This window comes from Manacus vitellinus, unplaced genomic scaffold (assembly GCF_001715985.3).
Source record: "Manacus vitellinus isolate BGI_N305 unplaced genomic scaffold, ASM171598v3 scaffold_4_pilon, whole genome shotgun sequence".
Taxonomy (NCBI): Eukaryota; Metazoa; Chordata; class Aves; order Passeriformes; family Pipridae; genus Manacus; species Manacus vitellinus.
Window position 1 is genome coordinate 11,909,469 of NW_021940604.1, and position 19,962 is coordinate 11,929,430.

At 38.7% G+C, this 19,962-nt stretch overlaps 1 protein-coding gene across 1 annotated transcript; it reads left to right on the forward strand.

Annotated features, from left to right (window-relative positions):
• Positions 1-13,958: 13,958 nt before the first annotated feature.
• On the forward strand, positions 13,959-15,023 carry LOC103757674 (trace amine-associated receptor 1). The gene has a single exon (XM_008923845.2). The coding sequence runs from the start codon at positions 14,022-14,024 to the stop codon at positions 15,021-15,023; it is 1,002 nt and encodes a 333-aa protein (XP_008922093.1). The 5' UTR covers positions 13,959-14,021.
• Positions 15,024-19,962: the final 4,939 nt, after the last annotated feature.

The window sequence follows — 19,962 nt, forward strand, 5'->3', positions numbered from 1 at the left end:
AAGACACAGATGGCCATGCTAAGAGTGAGAATTGACCCTGCTCCCAAGCCAGTCTGGTACACTCCAGGAGCCTCTTGTGTTGTCCATAATGGACAACAGTTTGAGAAGGGCAAACAAGATTGACCAGGCTGCTTGTGAAGGTCTGCAGTGTCATCCTGTCTACAGGTTTGCGCTGGGGTCAGCACAGTCAGGCACACACCACGTACAGCATCTCCACAGCAGAGCAGCTGGGAGCTTCTCCCTGGGGGTGCTCCCCTTGGTCATGCTTCCCTGCCTGTCTTCAGTGCTGCTCGCTCAGGCCTCTGTGCTTGAAAAGCTCAAGGAACCTCCCTGAGAAAGGCAAGAGTTATCCTGACTTGTAAGCTCTGGTACTGAAATGCATCCTAAACCAGTTTTTGATGCAAAAACGTAACTCTGTCAGCTACCCCTGCACCCTGCTTTTTTGCTCTCTGCCTCTGGTACCTTTCTGTTCTAGGCTTGGTGATTCCTTGAGACAGCTCAGGCCTTGTCTCCAGCAGGTAGGTCTGAAAGAAAGAAGGAGTCCATCTGGGGGGATCTGCTGCATCCCACAGCCCTCTCACCTCACAGGCACTGCCAGACCTGCCCACTCAGTCATGGAGGTGGAGCCACAGCTCCTCCTACTCATGCCCCTGCTGCTCACCTCCATCTCCCCTGAGGCTGCACTTCTGGCGAAATACGCTGTTATTACCTGGCCTAGAATTGTTCGAGTGGAAAAGAAAACAAAAACCAAAACTGACAAAGGGGAACTGCTACTGGAATAGCACATGAAAGCAATTTGTCTTTTTTTTTTTTCCACAGTCAAAGCAGTTTATTAAAATCTTTTTTCACTGTTTGGCAATCAACAAAAAAAAAGAAGAATCTGAAACCATTTTAGAAATAAATGCCTCATGGAATCATCAGTGACACTTTTGGAACAAATAAACTAAAGTCAACAGTAGGAAAAAGCAGATTTACCAGCTCAACTGGTTACAGCATGGTGTTAAAAACACCAAGGTTATGGGTTCTATCCCTGTATGGGCCATTCACTCAAGAGTTGGACTTGATGATCCTTGTGGGTCCCTTCTAACTCAGAATATTCTGTGATTCTGTGAAATACTTTGCAGGTTGGTAGTACTCTAAATACTAAGTATTTCAGGAACTCTAGACATTAAGTTTATTATTACTAGTTTTATCTTTCTTCTATCATATGCGAACTTCTGAAAGTATCTGTAGCAGTGGAATCAGTGAGAGTTCATTAGTGTTAATGAAACTGGCCCCCTGGGAAGATAACTAAATTTTTAAAGAAATTTCTTTTTTTAATTTAATGGCAAATTTTATGCCATGTTCTGCTCCCTTATCCCTATCTAGACTGTGATAATTGAACATAAAAATCTCTCACATATTACTTGCTGGCATTTCTGAAATTTTGAGTACTTCCCAGGTACCTACTGACTGTTTACATTGTCAGAGCTGGACACAACTAGGATACAATTAATATTGCTAGTTAAATAGCTTATAGGATATCAGAAAAGGGCTCTTGGATTTCATCCGTTGAGGGTGCAGAAGTCCAGGATTCTTTGAAAATTACACTAAAACTGTGAAGAATGGCAGACCTGCAGTTCAATGTGCTGCACAGCTTTCCTCTCCCTGAGAGGGTTCCAAAAGTGACATACAATGGACCTCTGAGGAATTTATTAATCCCTTTCCCATTTCTGATAACAAAGCAAGAATTTAGATGAGCAGAGATTTAAGTTGCATGGACTGTTGCAGCAGCCTCAGAATAGCTCCATCATTTTAATACACAAGAACCACAACCCCTGTTTTTGGGTAAGGATTCCCTGGAGGGATTGCAAAAACCAACCAGACCTTCACCTCAGTGACTACAGAAACAAACTACAGAAACATTCAGGATACAGAAGCAGAGAGGTAATAAATGACACATGCAACAAATCACATTTATCTGGAACAGTTTCTGTTAAATTCACAGAAGGTTAACCAGCTATGTAGTTACTTTCCTACCTGCTAGGTGGGAGTTAGAAAACAGAGAATGTTAGCTCGTCTTTAGTTAAAAAAAAAAAAAAAATCCTGTCCTATGCTTTCCTTATGAGACAGAATTTGAGTTTCTGAAAGAACTGGAATATTTACTGACTCTGGGACAGATGTGCCAGAGGAGGAAAATCAAATTAATTTATAAGTAATTCAGGTAAATAACCCCACCTCAAAAGCTACTACAGATGGTATCTTAATGAACCCCATCCTTTTCTGAGCTGGAAAAGCCTGCTCTTCACACGTCAATATTTCTTCCTTCTACCTTGATGCTGGCCAAAGCAAACAAGACCCACCGGTCCACAGTGTTTCTGATCCCACAGAAAGAAAAACAAATCCGTAATAGATTTTATTGATGCAAGATTTCAGATGAAGGTAGAAAAATACTCCATTAAACCAAATATGATCCAAACCTTGCATCTGACTTAAGTAAAACTGGTAACAATTTTAGAGAAATTTTGACTAAAATCTAATGTGCTTTACTGTACATATTGAATTAAAGTAAGCAGGCCTTGAGGAAAGAACAATCTGGGTGTTTTTAAGAGAGCAGGACTCTTTAGCCATGTCTTTGTACATATATTTAAATCATCATGACCTCAAGCTATCCATTAAGTAATGTGGGACAGTGAGGTACAATCAGAGATTGTGCAAATATTATACCCAGTAATTCAAAACATCTATACCCAGTAATTCAAAACTAGGTGTTAATGAACAACTCATGTTATCATAGGTGAATTACTGGCAGAGTGGGACACTGTTCCCAGGTACACTGAATTAGTGCAGGTATAGAGTGACAAATAGAATGGCAATGACCTGAATTTGAGTTGCAGAATTTCTAATTAACCAACAATCAAATTATAAGCCCACTTCATCCAGACAGATGTATTTACAATGTCACTGTCCACCATCAGGATAGGAAAGCTGAAAAAGAGAAATAACTTGAATAGGCCAATAAAGACAGCAGCAATTATCACAAGGCTTACTGTAGCTAATACAGAAATGCTTCTCAGTGGCTTGTGAAGGACTATGAGACGTCATGGACCCCAACAGAGAAGTAATTCCAGTATGCCTTCTAAAAATGAACCTCTTGACACTGTAGACAAACAACACCTCCTACTGAAGCCACAGATGAGCATGACAGCATTACCAAGTGTTGTCTATCTGTGAATTAGGCACAGACAAAAAGGATCAGTCCTGGTGAAACAGAAACTTTGCATACTGACAACACTATGTTATTTTCTCTTTCAGTCTGGAAAAAAAAAGTAAGAATTAGCAGAAGCACTTGTAGCCACCACTTGTGAAAGTATCAAAATGTTTCTTGTAGCCACTCATTACCATAAAGTTGCAAGTGAAATACTCCATTGTCTGTTCAGATATTCTCATGACAGAAGGGAATTTCTACTAAAAATATGTACAATATAAGAAATGCATTGTAACTACATGATTTTAACTTTGTCTATCTATCATCTTTTGCTACTTCTGATGTTAGAGTTAATTTTTATGAACTCATAGTTTGATAGCTGTGACAGTGTCACCATATAAGAGCAGCAAGGAGTGTATAAAGCAGAGATATATTTTAATGTCACAAATATAGCAAATCTTTAGGAAACACCTTTTCAGAAAAAAAAAAGGGAGAATAATATTTGCATACAGTTGGTTGTCCAGTTTATGTACTGCAAAATGTAATAACATAAAACTAAAATAAATAAAGTAATTTAACCACCTTAGAGATAGTTCTCAGGAGCAAATGATGATTTTTGTAACAGCAATTTTTGAACATTTACTTCTAAATGAGTGTTAGGAACGTGAGACATACTTGAATTTGTCAAATGAAAATGTTAAGGTCTGTGCTTATAGGATGATTATTTTTATACTCTTAATTCACCTTACTGTGTTTTCTAGCCATATGAGACTGCGTTTTGTACACTGAAAAAGGACTATGTAGTTATAGGTTTTGGATTCTCTAAGGAAGATGCGTTGGGGTTTGTTGCAGATAAAACTTTCTTGTCGAATTTATGGATGATTTTGGAAAAATCTAAATTTTATTCTGTAAAATTTATGAAAATCTTAGAGAAAATATAATAATGACAAGCAGTTTCCATTAAATTGAGCAAAGAAAATACATTGAACTCTAGGCCCATGCCATTGCTACATTACAGACTCTTTAGGATTCACTCTCCCATACTTTTAGAGACCTTTCCAAGTTTTCCATACAGCATTTATTCCTGTGCTGATTAAGTGCTGCTAAATAATACCTAAAGCTCTCCCTTTCATTCATTTTGTCTCCACTAAGAGCCAGAAATCTTGACCTAATGGGTCCAATTGAGGTCCAATAAAGTCAAATCAGAGCAGTGAGTTTGCTACAGTACCAGTCTAATCAATGGTGGTATGTCAGTTTGCTTCTACTGATTGTGCATCTACAGACACAGAGATGTTCTGCATTTAACTGTGAATTCAAACAACCATAATCTGTGAATTCAATCAGCCATGTCCCTCATGGAGGTTCTCACACCACTTGAGTGGGTTTGGTTGTAGATGGAAGTCATCAATTCTGACCAGGAGAGTCCAGAGATGGTGACTAGTACAGCTCCCACCTTTGCAAAAGTTGAGTGCACTGACCCTGTAAAATTCCCAGTATCTTAGTTTGTCATCCAGCTGACAAACTGTAGAAAAATTGATCAAAAATATACAAACTCCACTACTTCATTAGTAGTTGTCTTCTCCAATTTTCTCAGACATGTTTTTAAGCTGAGTTGGCTGCAATAGCTAAAATACACAAATAGTGAAAATACACTGTAGTTCATTGGGAACTTACTTTTAAAAAGAAAAATTATTCTCACCTAAGAAGAAATCGAATATATCTGACACTGAGATATGAAAAGGAAGAGCAAACTGTGGAAAGCAGGCCATTAATACATAATGATGTACTTCCTGGTAGCTAAGCTGAATGGCAGAAAGCCTTTGGCAGGTGTAAGTAAAAAAATATGTGTGGTACCTTTCATAACTGGTGTCAGTTAGCTGTACCTCAAGAATATCCGATGTCTGTATGTATAAGCACTGAATAAAAGCTTAAGTTTGATCAGTCATCATTATCTAACAACAGGCTTAAACATTTTTTTTTGTTGAGGAGTTTCTGAGTCAATTTTTAATGTTACACTAAGCCTTTTAGATTGTTTATTCATGGTAACATTAACCTCTGTTTGCAGGAACTCTTCCAAATTCAGTATTAGACTAAACAAAAAACAGAAGGGTTGTGCAACACTTAGTGTAATGACTCTTGCGTTTTGCCAAGGGAGTCTTACAATGCTTCTTGTTTTCTACTGAGTCTATTCTTACAGATCATTGTCCCTTCTGTCACCAAGGATGTGACCTGTATTCCTCCTTGGCTTTCTAAGGCTCATCATTAGCTAAAATCTAGATTTCTTACAAACACTTGCAACGTGGAAGGGAGAAGCAGTAGCAATTGCAGATAAGAACAAAATGGACTATAGAGGATGAAAAAAGGAGGTGGGAGAGGAGGAGAGATACTTTCTCTTCACCAGTCCTCACCTGCATGAACAAAAAGTTATGCAAGCTGGTAGAGGCACATTTAAACAGCTAAAAGTCCTGTTACTGCCATCTCTTCCTTCTCAGTGTCATGGGTATTGAACAGGCGATAGCTAGCAAGCAAGAACTTGATAAAAAGTAATAAATCAAATTCAAATTGATTTACCTCTTCTTTGGTGACCTGATATTTAATTGATATATAGCACCTACTGAGAAGATAAATTAAATTTTTCTGGTGAAAAAAATAGGCTGCCCAGGCATGTCTCTGTGAGACTGGGTGGCAGAGGGTAGGCATGAAAAGGTACACTGGGACTCTGACACTGGGAATTTCTGCACTAGTTGAGTTGCTGTTTCTGCAGTGACATGATACCAGTGATGTTCATGCACAGCATTGCTGCTTCCTGCTGCAGGAAACAACTGTGGAAGCAAAAGATGGCACTGCCAGGTTGCCCCCTTAAAAATGGCCCACAGTACAGTAGCACTGGAATCTGCAGCCTATTGGGCTTGCAAATGGACTATTAGAAGCAGTCAAATTTGTTCAATATTTCTGGGAAAACAGCATGTGTCTGTTGTAGTCAAATTCAGCATCAGAAGGAGAACAGTCCATGAGAATGGAGGCTACAGGAGGTTGCTTACTGACATATAAACCTTTCTTAGCAACTTAAGGTTTCAGTGGCTTCCAATGGAGTAGTCACACTTCCTGACCAGAATGTGCCATTTCAAGACTTTGATTTCACCAAGAGTTGTCCTTCTTTTTCAGCCTGATGTTCTCTTATGCCACCTTGCTAGTGCCATACTTTACTAACTCCCAAGCCCACCCCAAACCCCCAGGGAGAAGTTACAAACTGAGCCCCACAAGTCCCACTAAGGGCTCAGAGAAACCTCAGGGGAGCAGAAGCTGAAAGGCCTGGCTTTCTACCAGTACAGCCCACCAATTGATGCACACAAAGTGACCTGAAGTGGGTCAATCCTCCTCTCTGGGATAACTTTTTTGAAAGAAGAATACTCCTTCTTGGGTTCCAGAGCAAAACTAAACCTCTTGTTGTTTGAAGATGATGGATGCCGTCAATGAGCTGCAGGTATAGTTCTCTGGTATGGTAAAAGGTATACAAATAGGAAAGCAACACCTCTTAAATCCCCACTACAACGCATATAAGCATCAGAGCATCACAAATAACTGACTTGCAGAATTTTTCATTTGAAGGAAACAATATCTTTTTAATCAGTCTTGTTCTCAAATATGGTCAAAGTATTATGCTTAGAGTTTTTTGAAAATGTCCAGTCTGGAATAGACAAATCAGATTTTCAAAGATAAATGAAATTGTTAAAGTTTGTTAACATTACAGAAATTTGAAAGGAGGGAGTGAAACATTGGACAATCTTAAAATAGTTCGGTTCTAAGTCCATCTATACCTTGACCACAATGAACATTTCTCTTTATTTTGCATGCTTCTTTCCCTGAGCCTGGCTTTAACTTACTTCAAATGGATTAATCTTCGCATATGCTAGTGGCTTGTGTCAGAATAGATTTATTACAGGCTTATCTTTTCTGAATATTTTAGATTTACGTCATCCTGTTGATGAGATTTTTCCATCAGGCTGTAAACCAGTCAGACCAAGCATGCAGCCACTCAGCTGGGAGTTTCACGTGGGATGAGTCACTATTGCACTGTTGTCCACAGGCTCTGCCGGGTTGTGAGGAGGAAATAACTCCTGAGAAGGTACCGCCTCCGTGTCATGCAGTCTGAAATAGGATCAACTGCTAATATACTAGTCTAGGATATTACTTTGTTTCATAGATGAATCTACTATAGTTAGCACTGAAGGTAAGATTGTTACTCTGCACAAATCACTGTGTTCTTTCTGTCATCATCCTGACTAGGCTTCGCGAACGAAGATTTGGGAAGGCTCTATCCACATTCGATACAGGCACGCTGGTGGCTTATGAGGCCAATATGTGACAGACACATCCGATTGCAAAAGGCACAGCAGAAAGACTCCTTAGATGGTATATTCTGCAATACACGGCTCTTTCTGTGTTGCCTTTTTTCTTCAAGAGTGAGTTCTTTCTGTAATGAACAGCAATAGCACCAGCAGCAATGAGATTTTGGTGATAGCTGAGAGAATGATTTTAAAGCCATTCCCAATAGATGAAAGAGAAACATAGCTAGGGGGCAAAACACTTTTCAGGCACAGCTATGAATTCTGAGTAAGGCTCTTTACTTTCTGTGAAGTTATTCGAGGGCCATGAGGACAGAATAGAATCATACCTGTTTACTGCTCACCTCCTCCCTCCTCTGTGTTTGCCTTCTTGTTGAAGGTGGTGTTCAGAGGTCAACGAATACAGACAAAGCAGTCAAAGTCCTAAATTAATTCATGCTAGATTTTTGATGCACAGAAACACTGGAGAGGCATAAGAGACCTGCCCTGCTGTGCATGTGCCTCTGCTCTGGACACACAGAGCAGCCTGGGTGATTCGCCTGCCCTGCCAGGGCGAGAAGCAAGGGCCTGCTTCTGCCCTCTGGAGCCCTGGTGCTGCTCTCTGGCAGAGCAGTTTTGCTACTAAGTGAAGGCAATGAACTACATTACGGCATTACTTAGCAGGGCTACCAAATATGCACCCTGTGCAGAGACAGTTTCTCAGCTTCATATGGATGTATTTGCTTTGCTGTTAAAACACTACTTTCTTGGAATCCCTTTTCCTCTGTGCATTTCAGAAATTTGTATTTATATTGGGGTTTGGATTTATAGTCCTCATCCTAAGCATTACACTTTGAGAAAGAGCACAAACATTACATCACTCTGTATAAACAGCTATTTTTATTTGGCAAGGAAAAGTGATAGTTTCCACTGAAAACTAAGTATAGAAACCATGGGAAAAGTTCTAGAGGTCAATCATCTCATCTATTCTCCTTTAAATTCCTCTGGTATAAATCTGGGCTAATTTCAGGCTAGCTTCAGTGGAATTGCATGAGGTTTACAGAAATAGCATTCAAATTAGTCATCAGCACATCTTCTTGTTTAACACATATAATGAAATAATTATTTTGAACTAACAGTTTATTGGGAATTTGTGATTTTTCCTAAATTTCAAACATATGAATGGAAACTTAGGAAGAGAAACAGTTTTTAAAATTAACCATATGGAAATGAGCAATGTTCCTCTGCCTATTGGATAGTGTAAAATTATATTTTCTGCCAAATGACCAAACTGTACCCACAGAAATGCAAGCTAAAATAATTACAGTAGAAATCAATGTTGTCCTGCTTTTTTTTTTTAATGGTAACCATTCATATTTCCATTCCCTTTTCTGTTCCTTGCCATTTCCATTGTCTCTTTCACAGTCTTGCGCAAGAAGGATAGAATGATTTTTCAACACATTTTTCAAATGCGTTTGATGTCTGGCAAAAGTGCTGTTTTCATTCCCTTCTGTACTGTTTTTCATTTTAATTATTTTATGTTTTAAAAACAAACAAATAAGAAGAGTAGAAGGCCCAAGGTATTCTAGACACTATGACAGCATCTCTTTTCGTTGGTTTTCCAAAAATCTGAAAACTACTTATTGCAGAAATACAAGTTTTTCAGAATAGAAAGCCACAGTAACAATTTTGTAGTCTTTACTTTGAATTTTGATGCTTCTTTACTATGTGATAGATTCAAAAGACTGTTAAACACTGACTATTTTTAAGTGCTTTGAGGTGTCACGAAAATAGAGCTTGACATATTTCTCTTTGATATTATAAATAACAACTCTGTGAATATTTTCATGATCCACATCAGCACTAAGGCGCAAGAAAATGCCTGTTTGAAGCGTCTGCCCAAACAGCATGAAAGCTTCTCGCTAAAGTGTTCCTTCTTGCTCTAAATTAGCAGACGTTTGCTTATCTACTTAATTATCTTGATATCTTAAAAGCTGCTGCTTTACTTTTATTCCAACAAACATACCCTTAAATACCACCCTCCCCATGCTCACAGCTTCCTTTAGAACTGTGGTTCAGTCCTTTCCAATGCGTGTGGGTCTTGCAGTACAAGCTGGTACTGAGATACTGAATATCAAACACTATGCCTGCGGGTTTGTGTTCAGTAGAAGAGTGAAGGGCATTACCCAAAACAGTCTATACAGAGACTTCATGGTGTGGTCTCCAGCAGTTCCAACTGCAGGCAGCTTCCTGCCTGGAGGAGCACCTGCTGGACCCCATGCCACTCCCATCCCTGCTGAGGGAAGTCGTGCTCACCAACCAGCCCCAGAGCAGTCCCCCTGCTATGTTTTGCAAAGTACATGGTAGGTGTTTTGCAGCCCTTGGCCCCAAGAGGATTTTGGTAGGAGCAGGAAGGCTGGCCAGCTCCACAGATGAGGCTTTTCTTCTTTAGAGGTGAAGTCAAGATGAGAGCCCAGTCACATTGATAACAGGGACAAAATTGTCCTTTAATGTCACCAGGTCACTTAGTTATTTCAAAGTATATAGGCAATGCTGGTAGCCAACAAGAGAGCAAACATGGCCTGTCCAAGGGACCTTTGCTTAAACTGGCTGCCCTCAGATTTCTTATTTGAACTTCACCGCCACCAGCAAATTCCAGTGTCAAGCACACAGTGCTGGCAGACAAGATACAATTGTCATACGGACAGTATGTCTGATAAACCCTGCAACATGTTGTTTTGCGTCATGAGGTTTTGACTCTTCCTCTTCATTTTATTTCATCTCCCTGAGAACTCCTAACACTTCCAAAGTCCTCAGCAGGTTTAAAAAGAAGCAGGTTGTGTCCTGGAGAAATGTCACATGTAAGAGGAAGAACGACAAGTTGTAATTGAATTTTATTGCAAGCCAGGAACTGGAGGGAAACGCTCCTTGACCAGACTTCCAGCCTGGCCCTGAGAAGAGGCAGAGCAAAACCCACACTCCATAGCTGGCTGCTGCCTGCCTATCTGCAGCAGGGAAGACCTGCTCAGGGCAGGAGAAGGCTCCCTCGATGCAGGGGGACCCCCAGAGTTTTGCTGGTTGCTGTCAGGGAGATGCCTCTGAAACAATCACTTGAAACAGAGCTGGCTTTTCAGATTGTCCCCTTGAGTTTTGGCCACTGCATCACTCAAAGGAGAGGGCATGAAGGGAGAGCAGTGTGTTCATGCATGGATGGCCTTTGACTAAGTTCCCACAATGAGCTGGCCACCAGACTTCTTAATAATGACGAGTTCTGCACAGAGTAAGGCAACATGGATTTGTTCCCCTCAATTTTACCTTCCTATAAAATGTATATGTCAAGACAGTAATTACCAGGCCCTAAACCTTCACTCCTCAAAGAGAAGTACCTGGCTGCAAGGAAGCACACTGCTGTGCATTTCAGAAGGGTGAAGGCCTCTTTCAGAGTCCAGTATTTGGGTACCCAAAATGTCTTTTTCACATTCCCTCAAATCTGAGAAATGGGACCTGGCTCCTCTCCTCGACATACTCTCTTGATTCTCTTAAGTGGTTTCTCACTCAGCCCCATCATTTTTTCTGCACTTTTTTTCTTTGGAACACTCTCTTCCCATAGCAAGAAGAACCTTGCAGTGCAATATGCCAGTCTGTCTATGACTGCAGGCTCAAAAAAAAAAAAAAAGAACTGACTTGCTTGCATTAATTTTGATTTTTGAGCACATAACACAACACAGTTAATCCAGGTCACCAGAGTAGTTTGTAAGAAGTGGTATCCTAAGATACCATATTCCATATGCCCCTGAGTCATCCAGCATAACTGGGTTTTAGCTGATGGTCACCAGTCTTTGATATTCAGCAGTTTTAAAAGGCTGCATGGTCCTTTGTGGAGCAAAAAATCAATGCTTCTTGTCCGTGAGTCTGGTACAGCCAATAATAGGTGTTTACTTAAAACACTTTTTCAGTAACTGTATCTTGCAAATAGCTGTTAATTGATGAGGCTATTAGATTCAGCCTATTTGTACAGTAATCAGAAATAGGCTGGTAAATACACTCCATGTCACTCTGTTCACAATATTCCTTTTCAGGAAAATCTTACCTACTGCTGTAACCTACCTATACTTATGTATATTACTTAGCGAAGGTGTCTTTTGTTCTTTACTTAGATAATATTAGGCTGCTCACAATGTGACCATAACGTTTAATCAAACAGGTAAACTTACTTCAAATTATTTCAATTTACCTATAAATAAGGCCCATTAAACAAGTGTGAGTGTAACAGCCATGGTTTTGTTCTCTAAGTGGGTGACAAAATAAACAGTTTGAGTTAGTATTCATATCAACAGCTGCTCCTGAGTCAAACAAGAATATTATTCATCACACCACCACCCTCCAGCAATGAGGGGGGGTTTCTGGAGGCTGCTCCAGCTGTGGATTAAAAGCCTGTCCTCTCAAAATTTGTGTTACCCAGAACTGTTATGATGGTGAAGATTTTCAGCTGCTTTTTGAGATGGTCTTTACAAGGAAGGAATGCCAGTCAACAAGAAGAAAACAAATGAGCATCAAGAGCAGAATTCTACCCAGCACAAAGGGAGAAAGGTAGGAGAACAGGCTTTTAAATGTATGTTTCTTCTTAATTCCACCTTATTAAATTTTAACCTTTGTAATTATATATGGAAGGGAAGCATTCTGCTTTCTTTTTGAAAACTTCTTCAGAGGTCAACTCATTTGAACAGTTTGACACAGTTTTCCATTTCATGCAAAGCCACTCACTTGATCTCAGTTTCGTCAATCCTTTGGTTGGAGTTTCGTCTTATTGTTTAAAAAAAAATAAAAATTTCCCTGAGAATATTACTTTTTTAAAAGAAAAACAATTTTCAGGAGAGATCATATTTCTTTAGGCTAAATAGTTCTTCTATCAGAAAACAACAGGGAAGCTATTAAAATTTTTAATCTTAAAGAAAACTAGAGATAACATGTTAATTCTTTTTAGTTGGCTTCATAGACTCTTTTACCAGATTTGTTTAAATAATTTACTATATAGAACAAATGAAGTTCAAAATCTATGTAACACATTTATAACCTTAATGGGCTTGAAACTTTTATAATGATGCCCAGTATATACAGCTAAACTGGTGTTTAATTCTTTCTACTGTGAAAATTCAAAATTTGTGTCAATAAGTATCCATCTGGTTGTGTTTTCTTCGCCTTGATGTAAATGATGAAATGACAGGTAGGAAAAGAAACATGAAGAGACTGACAAAAAGTGATGGAAAAGGTATACGAAGTGATAGTTACAGCGAGGTGAAAAAGAGCTGAGATTGTGTTAAACATTAGTAGGCAGAAAAAAGGGGAAGCCAAACACCCCAATATAAATAAATAAATAAGCAATTAACCAAATAAATAAATAAAAATTTTTAGATTTCACACTTCCTGTAGGTTTGGATGCACCTTGTCCCTGGCACTCAGGTGTCACTACCTGCCCTACTTGAAAAATCCCTCTCTATAACACAGGGTAGCTGTCAGGGATTTGCAAGCTACCATTTATCATCTATATTCACTTAGCTTCCAGTGGCATGGTGTGCTTGTGATAACATTTGTTTCAATACGGGAAAATTTTTACGGTATTTTGTTGTATTCTATCTAAAATAACCAGAGGTAGCAAAGTCCCAAAGCATATGGGTTAAATTAGTCCTGGTTGAAGTGCCATGTCAGTATTTTTCTGACTTAAACAATCATTTTATACTATAATGTAGTGCTACTGAGTAGCATATGCTAATGATCTTTATTTTTCACAATAACACTATCTTTCTGTTAATTAAAAGGAAACCAGATCCTTCAACAATGGATATTGCTTGCCAAGTGCTTAAGTACTTTCATTAAAAGATTTCATAAAGAGAGCTGCAAAAGGGACATGCTACAGCATACACAAGAGGACAGTAATATATGTGTCCTCAGATGCAAACTAAACCTGTGTTCAGAATGTTTCTTTCCATGTTTGTGCTTTGGCTAAAAACAGTATTAATGTAATAAATACTCATAACACTGCTAAACTACTAGCACTGAAAACAACACAGCCCAGCAGAAAAGATATTTGCTCATACAACAGATAATGCTTCAGATTAGTCAGGTTCTTCCATTATATTTTGGCAGAAAAAGGGCAGAAAAGTTCTTTTCTCCTCTTAGATCTTTTACTTACATCTCTATTTACAGCTAGAGTCTGCAAGAATTTTTCAGGAAAACTTGATCTGGTGAGTCAGTACCATTTACCTAAAAAACAAGGCTCATGGAAACTTTTTGGTCTCAGCAGGCTGCACAGTGTTCATCCTTCATAAATAATGAAATGTGAATTTCCTACACATTCAACTAAATGAAGGTGTTTAAAATTGCCATTTCTTTTCTATCCCTGCAGCTCTCCCCACATATAGAAGAGGAAAAAACCATTGTAAATTTACCTCAGCATTAGGAAAAACAGTACTTGTTCTGCATACCTGTGTGGATTTGAGACAACAGTAAGGATGCAACCATGCTGTGAATCTGTAAATGGCTCTTGCATAAGGAGCAGCTGGTCAAACAGTACCCGTGTTTCCATGTATATCTTCATGGTTTGCATTATTCTAGCCACAGTGGTTGGAAATTTGACGGTTATCATCTCAATATCACATTTCAAGCAGCTCCATACGCCTACTAATTTCCTGATACTTTCAATGGCTACAGTAGACTTCCTGCTGGGATTCTTCATCATGCCTTGCAGTATGGTCCGCTCCGTTGAGAACTGCTGGTATTTTGGGGAGCTCTTCTGCAAGATCCACACGAGCATGGACATTATGCTGAGCACAGCTTCTATTTTCCACCTTTCCTTCATATCCATTGACCGTTACTATGCTGTGTGTGATCCTTTAAGATACAAATCCAAGATAAATACTTTTGTTATTGTGGTCATGGTGTTCATAAGTTGGACAGTCCCTGCTGCTTTTGCTTTTGGGATGATCTTTCTAGACCTGAACTTGAGAGGGGCAGAAAAGATTTATAATCATATCCATTGTGCAGGAGGATGCCTTCTCATTTTTAGTGAAACTTCAGGTATTGTGGCCTCTGCAGTATCTTTTTACATCCCCGGATTTGTTATGCTGTACATCTATAGGAAAATATATTCTGTAGCCAAGAAGCAGGCAAGATCCATTGATGCAATTAGCAAAAAAAAGGTGCAATTTGAAATGAAGAATCACATTTCATTCTGCAAAGAAGGGAAAGCTGCTAAGACATTAGGCATAATAATGGGAGTGTTTCTCATCTGCTGGACTCCATTCTTCTTCTTTACAGCTACCAATCCATTTATGAATTATGTGATACCTCATATTCTCATCGATGCTCTGGTTTGGTTTGGTTATTTAAATTCTACATTTAACCCAATTGTTTATGCATTTTTTTACATGTGGTTTCGCAGGGCATTAAAAATTATTCTGTTTGGAAAAATTTTTCAACAGGACTCTTCCAGGTCTCATTTGTTTTTAGATTAACATGCTTTAAATGGTTGCATTCATGGCTTAGAACTTTTACCTGGAGGCTGAATTCCTGGGTGTAAGATCTGAAAAGGAAGGAAACACCTATTTGTTTACCTGTTTACCAAATCCAATTCAAGCAGATAAGCAATTGTGCTTTACATCTTATTTCATTCCAGATTGGGATTTGTATGTGATGTTTTGATTAGATCTATTTATTTTCAATGTGCAGAAGAGCAAGACTTACGCTTAAAAAAACTTACAACATTTTACATACCTGATCTTAATCATTAAAATCTATTCTGGTACAACAGATTAATTTTTTGAACAAGGTGATTTATATTACAATATTTGTGTTTATTAGTTGTCCTCTAGAAAGAATGGAAAAACTTTTTCCTTTGAATTTCTTTACATCTTTGAGCAATCACCCAAAACTTGGTAAGTTTTTTCCCTCCTCTTCAATATTTGTGCAGAGTTCTAAACAGACCAATAACCAGCCATACCAGCACACTCAAGGGAGGGAAGATGAGACAGAGAAAAATTGTGCTGTTCTATCTGTTTTCATTTCAACTAGTGCTTGTCACTTATGAGTTTGTCACTTAAAGGCTTTGCTGCTTAATGAGATCAAAAGCATGTTTAACGAGATCAAAGACAAGGAAAAATATGATGTACAAAATGAAAAGCAATTACAAAAAAGCTGCATTGAACATGAGAATGCCAGAAAATTATATTTATCTAATGAACGTATAGATGTAAAATATTTGCCAATTCTTGTGTCAGGAAACTTTTTTTAGCTTGGAGATATTGTTATTTTGTCTGATGGCAATGCTGTGACAGCTTTTGAGGAAAGCATATAGAGAATTGTGAAGAAATCTTGTGGTTGAAATCAGTTGGATTATGAAGGACCAGTAGTGGCAATGGACAGGAAAGGATTAGAAGCAACCATGGAGAGAAATTGGTGACTGTACTGAAGTAAGAACTACATTCAGCAGTATGCCCTTCGTTTATGTTCATTGTATAAGTGCACATCATATGTGTATCTTGTCTTTATTTTCTGTAATTTGTAGAGCACTGAAACACTCTATGCTGTGAAGCATAAAAGTTGAATGATGATACGTTTCTGCAGCGTGAAATATCAGGATCTGAGATTGTCTCTCTTACTGTTTCATTGCCATCTTGTAAAGTTTGTACTCTCCAAAACGACATAAAAAGGAACAAAAATAAAGTAAGATGAAATAAAAAAAAAAATCTATCTTTCTGATAAATAATGGGTAATTCTCTTCTTCATTCATCTCCAGTGAGTCTGGCCTGATGCAGTAATTTTCTCATGCTCAGTGTTACCTTCTGAAATAAAAGTTCAGCACATATTTGTGGGAGGTGTGTCTAAAGGCACAAAGGATGTGCCGAAATAAGAGAGCCCAAGAGAGCATGCCCCAACGTTAGTAAAATGGTTGGTTAAGAAAGTCACGTGGTATGTAGGGATAAAAGGAGCGCGAAGTTTGAAATAGAGTCTCTTTGTTCACACCACCTACGAGGAGCAGTTTTATTCCTTGTTACACAAGGACCCCGCCGTTACACATATTGACATAGTCCCTTCAGGAAGTCAATGAAGTCGTTTCTTTCCCTTCATCCGTTGTCTTTCTCCCTGAAAATCTGGAAACATTACTGTGTTTCCAGAGAATTCCAGCTCTACCAGAGTTCACAACTGATCACACTATCACTTATTCTGGCATCTCTCTGGCATTTTTTTGTGCTTGTAGGAGAAGTTTGAAAGTGAACGTGATCCCAACTTGCTTGTGGGATAGATGGTAGTTCAAATGGAGCATGTCTCTGCAGTCTGTACCTAGACCCTAGTGCAAAGCTAATTAGAAAACCATAGAAACCAGAACCACACTCCTGAAGGCATAAAAATTGTGGGTTAGATAAAGATAATTTAATAGGCAAAGCAAATTAAGGAATTCATCACTACTTCCTATCTGCAAGCACATCTTCAGCCATTTTGAGGAAAGCAGGGTTGGTTACTTGGGAAGACAAACACTCTAACTCTCAACATCCCAGTTCCTCCTTCTCCTAAGGTTTTATTGCTGAGCATAACACCATATGGTGTGAAGTATCTCTTTGGTCAGCTGGGGTCCCAACCTCTTGTGCACCCCCAGGCTACGCGCAGAGAAGACCTTAGGACTGTGTAAACAGTGCTCAGTCTTAGCTAAAATGGGAGTTGCATGTGTGTTTATCAGCACTGTTTTTCATCATAAATTCCAAACATAACACCAAACAAACTACTATAAATAAAATTAACCGTATCTCAGCCAAAACCAGTAAAGAAGGCATCCAAACATTGTGACTGCACAAGATCACCACAATCTATTGAGTGTAAATGGAAATAGTAGAAGAAATTTTTAGTGTATCAATAACTCTCTGGCAAGCTAGTCTAGCCAAGATGTAACCAATATTTATTCTCTGAAGAATTGAGAAGGAGTTTCCACACACAGATTGCTGGTGACCTTCATCTATAGCTAGAAGACAGGACTCCTTGTTCTTAATAACCTACAACATTAGCCATATTTGTGCGCAGCCCAGCTCAGAAAGTTTCAGAAATAACTTTTTCCTCTAGTTTCCTATTACCTAAAAGTGGCACTTTCCCAAAGATCCTCCTTGATTTCTATTTACAGAGAACCTTCTCTAGCAGAGGGACTGTAATGAAGTCCCAGGTTACTTTGTCTCATTAGCTCTAATCGCAGACAGCACAAAGCTATTTCTCACTATAAGGGCGACGGACAAATGAAATATGTTAATGAGGCCACAGGGACTCTATTTGGACACGAGACATGGATAAATAAGGACAGCACAAGAAAAATGCTTCTTGCTGCTGTCCAATCAGATTATGAGTTAGGTCTGGTGAAGCAGAATACATTGCACTGGGATTTCAAAGTATCATAATGCAAATGATGCGCAAGTGATATTGTTAAATTCCTTATCAACACTTTTAATTAGAGATCTTATTAAACAATTCCCAGCTGGCTACTTTTTGCAAAACAAATTATTCCCCCATGGGTGATTTCATATGTCTTAACTTCCCTGAAAACTTGCACAAAGCAATTACTCCAGCATGATGAAAGTCTCTGATTCACCAGTAAACTTCTGTCTGTTCATTTTGCCACCAGTGAGCACCATTTGCAATGTCACCTTCCTCTCATGCTTTGTACAAAACTGACAGCAAATTTCAGAGTCCTGAACTGCTGCCTGTATCCTGCCTTAGTCCCTGTAGCTCATATCTTGGTGGACTACATCATGCATGGTGGTACCATCTGTGTCCAAATCTCATAGCCTCTCAGGTACCAGATGCAGGAGGACAGGGAAAGAGGAGGAACACCATGAAAGTCCCTTCTAGAAACCTCACAGAGAAATCATCACTCTAAAATGGGAGTATTTTAAACTGCTAGATAAAAAAAATACATTAGTGCAGTGTTCAAATGGAAAAAATGAGCTCTCAAAATCTATAAATATTGCGAAGTGTATGGCTTTCTTTAAATCATTAACTCATCTATGTCATGCACACTGTGCACTCTCTGACCTCTACAATGCATTAATACCCATTCAACGAGAGGGAAAATACTGGACATAATCAAACATGACACAATGTTCTACAAAAGTCTTCTGCAGATTTTCTGCTCATCTTCATTATCTACTACTTCCACGCTACTGCATTGAAAGACTTGATTTGGAAAAAGACTATGTCTACCTGTAAGCACTTTTTGACTAGTCTGTTTCCATTAGACAAATTATAAAGTTTATAAACTTCTATGATGAAATGACTGGCCTGATAGACAAGAGGAGAGCAGTGGTTATTGTCTACCTAGACTTCAGTAGGGCTTTTAACACTGTCTCTCATAAGATTTTCACAAGGAAGGTAATGAAGTATGGGGCTGGATGAGAAGACTATGAAGTAGATTGAAAACGGGCTGAATGGAGCAGATTGAAAACTGGCCGGGCCCCTAGGGTGCTACTGATCATTGGCAAAAAGTCTAGTTGGAGGCCAACAGCTAGTGGTGTGCCCTAAGGTCAATACTCAGTCCAATCCTCTTCAACACCTTCATTAATGATCTGGATGATGGGGCAGAACGTACCTTTTCAACTTTAACCATTCCATGATTCTGTGATTCTATGATATTTTATTCCTTTAATATTTACTGTCTTGTGTAATTTTAAATGGTCTTGCATAACCAGCTACATTAAATTGCCTACTTTGTAGGATTTTTAATAAGTTCTCTTCCTCTTCATGATGCACCTTAAATCCAACCAGCTGCATGGGTAATTGAAAATGTTTCTATGAACTGATTATGCAACAGTGTTTGTAAAACAGATTAATTTCTTAAGAGACCTGATCCACAGCATAACTTAGACAATGAGAACTCCACAGCCCACTCCTAAATGTATCGACTTCTTATTTCCCAGGGGTATAGGAAAAGTAATTTTCCTCCAACACCTAGTACTCATAGCATATTGACTAAAAGGTGTCTGTCAGTTAGAGAGGGATTGCTGAAAACAGAGAGCATCCTATACCCTTTGGACTTTCTCAGTTACCAACAGGATACACAATTCATTGAGAAAGCTTGAGTTTGTCTTTTGCTGTCTATTGTTGTTTTATCGAAGGAAGCCCAGAGTAATAAAAGCAGTTAGTAATAAGTAACCAAATAGTTATCTTCAGTTAATATTTAAGCTTATCATGGAAATGATGAGGTACAACATGACTTGTCACATGACTAAGTCACCAAAAGAGCTCCCCTATATGTGAGGGTAGATAATTAATAGAACAAATAAAAATAATGGTGTTGTCAATGCAGGCACTTGGCTTTGTTTATTTCCAGTTGATGTAAACCCCTAAATTGCATACATATGTTTAGCTCAAAATCTACTGGGAATTAAATGTAACATCATAAAAGAAAAATAAATTCCC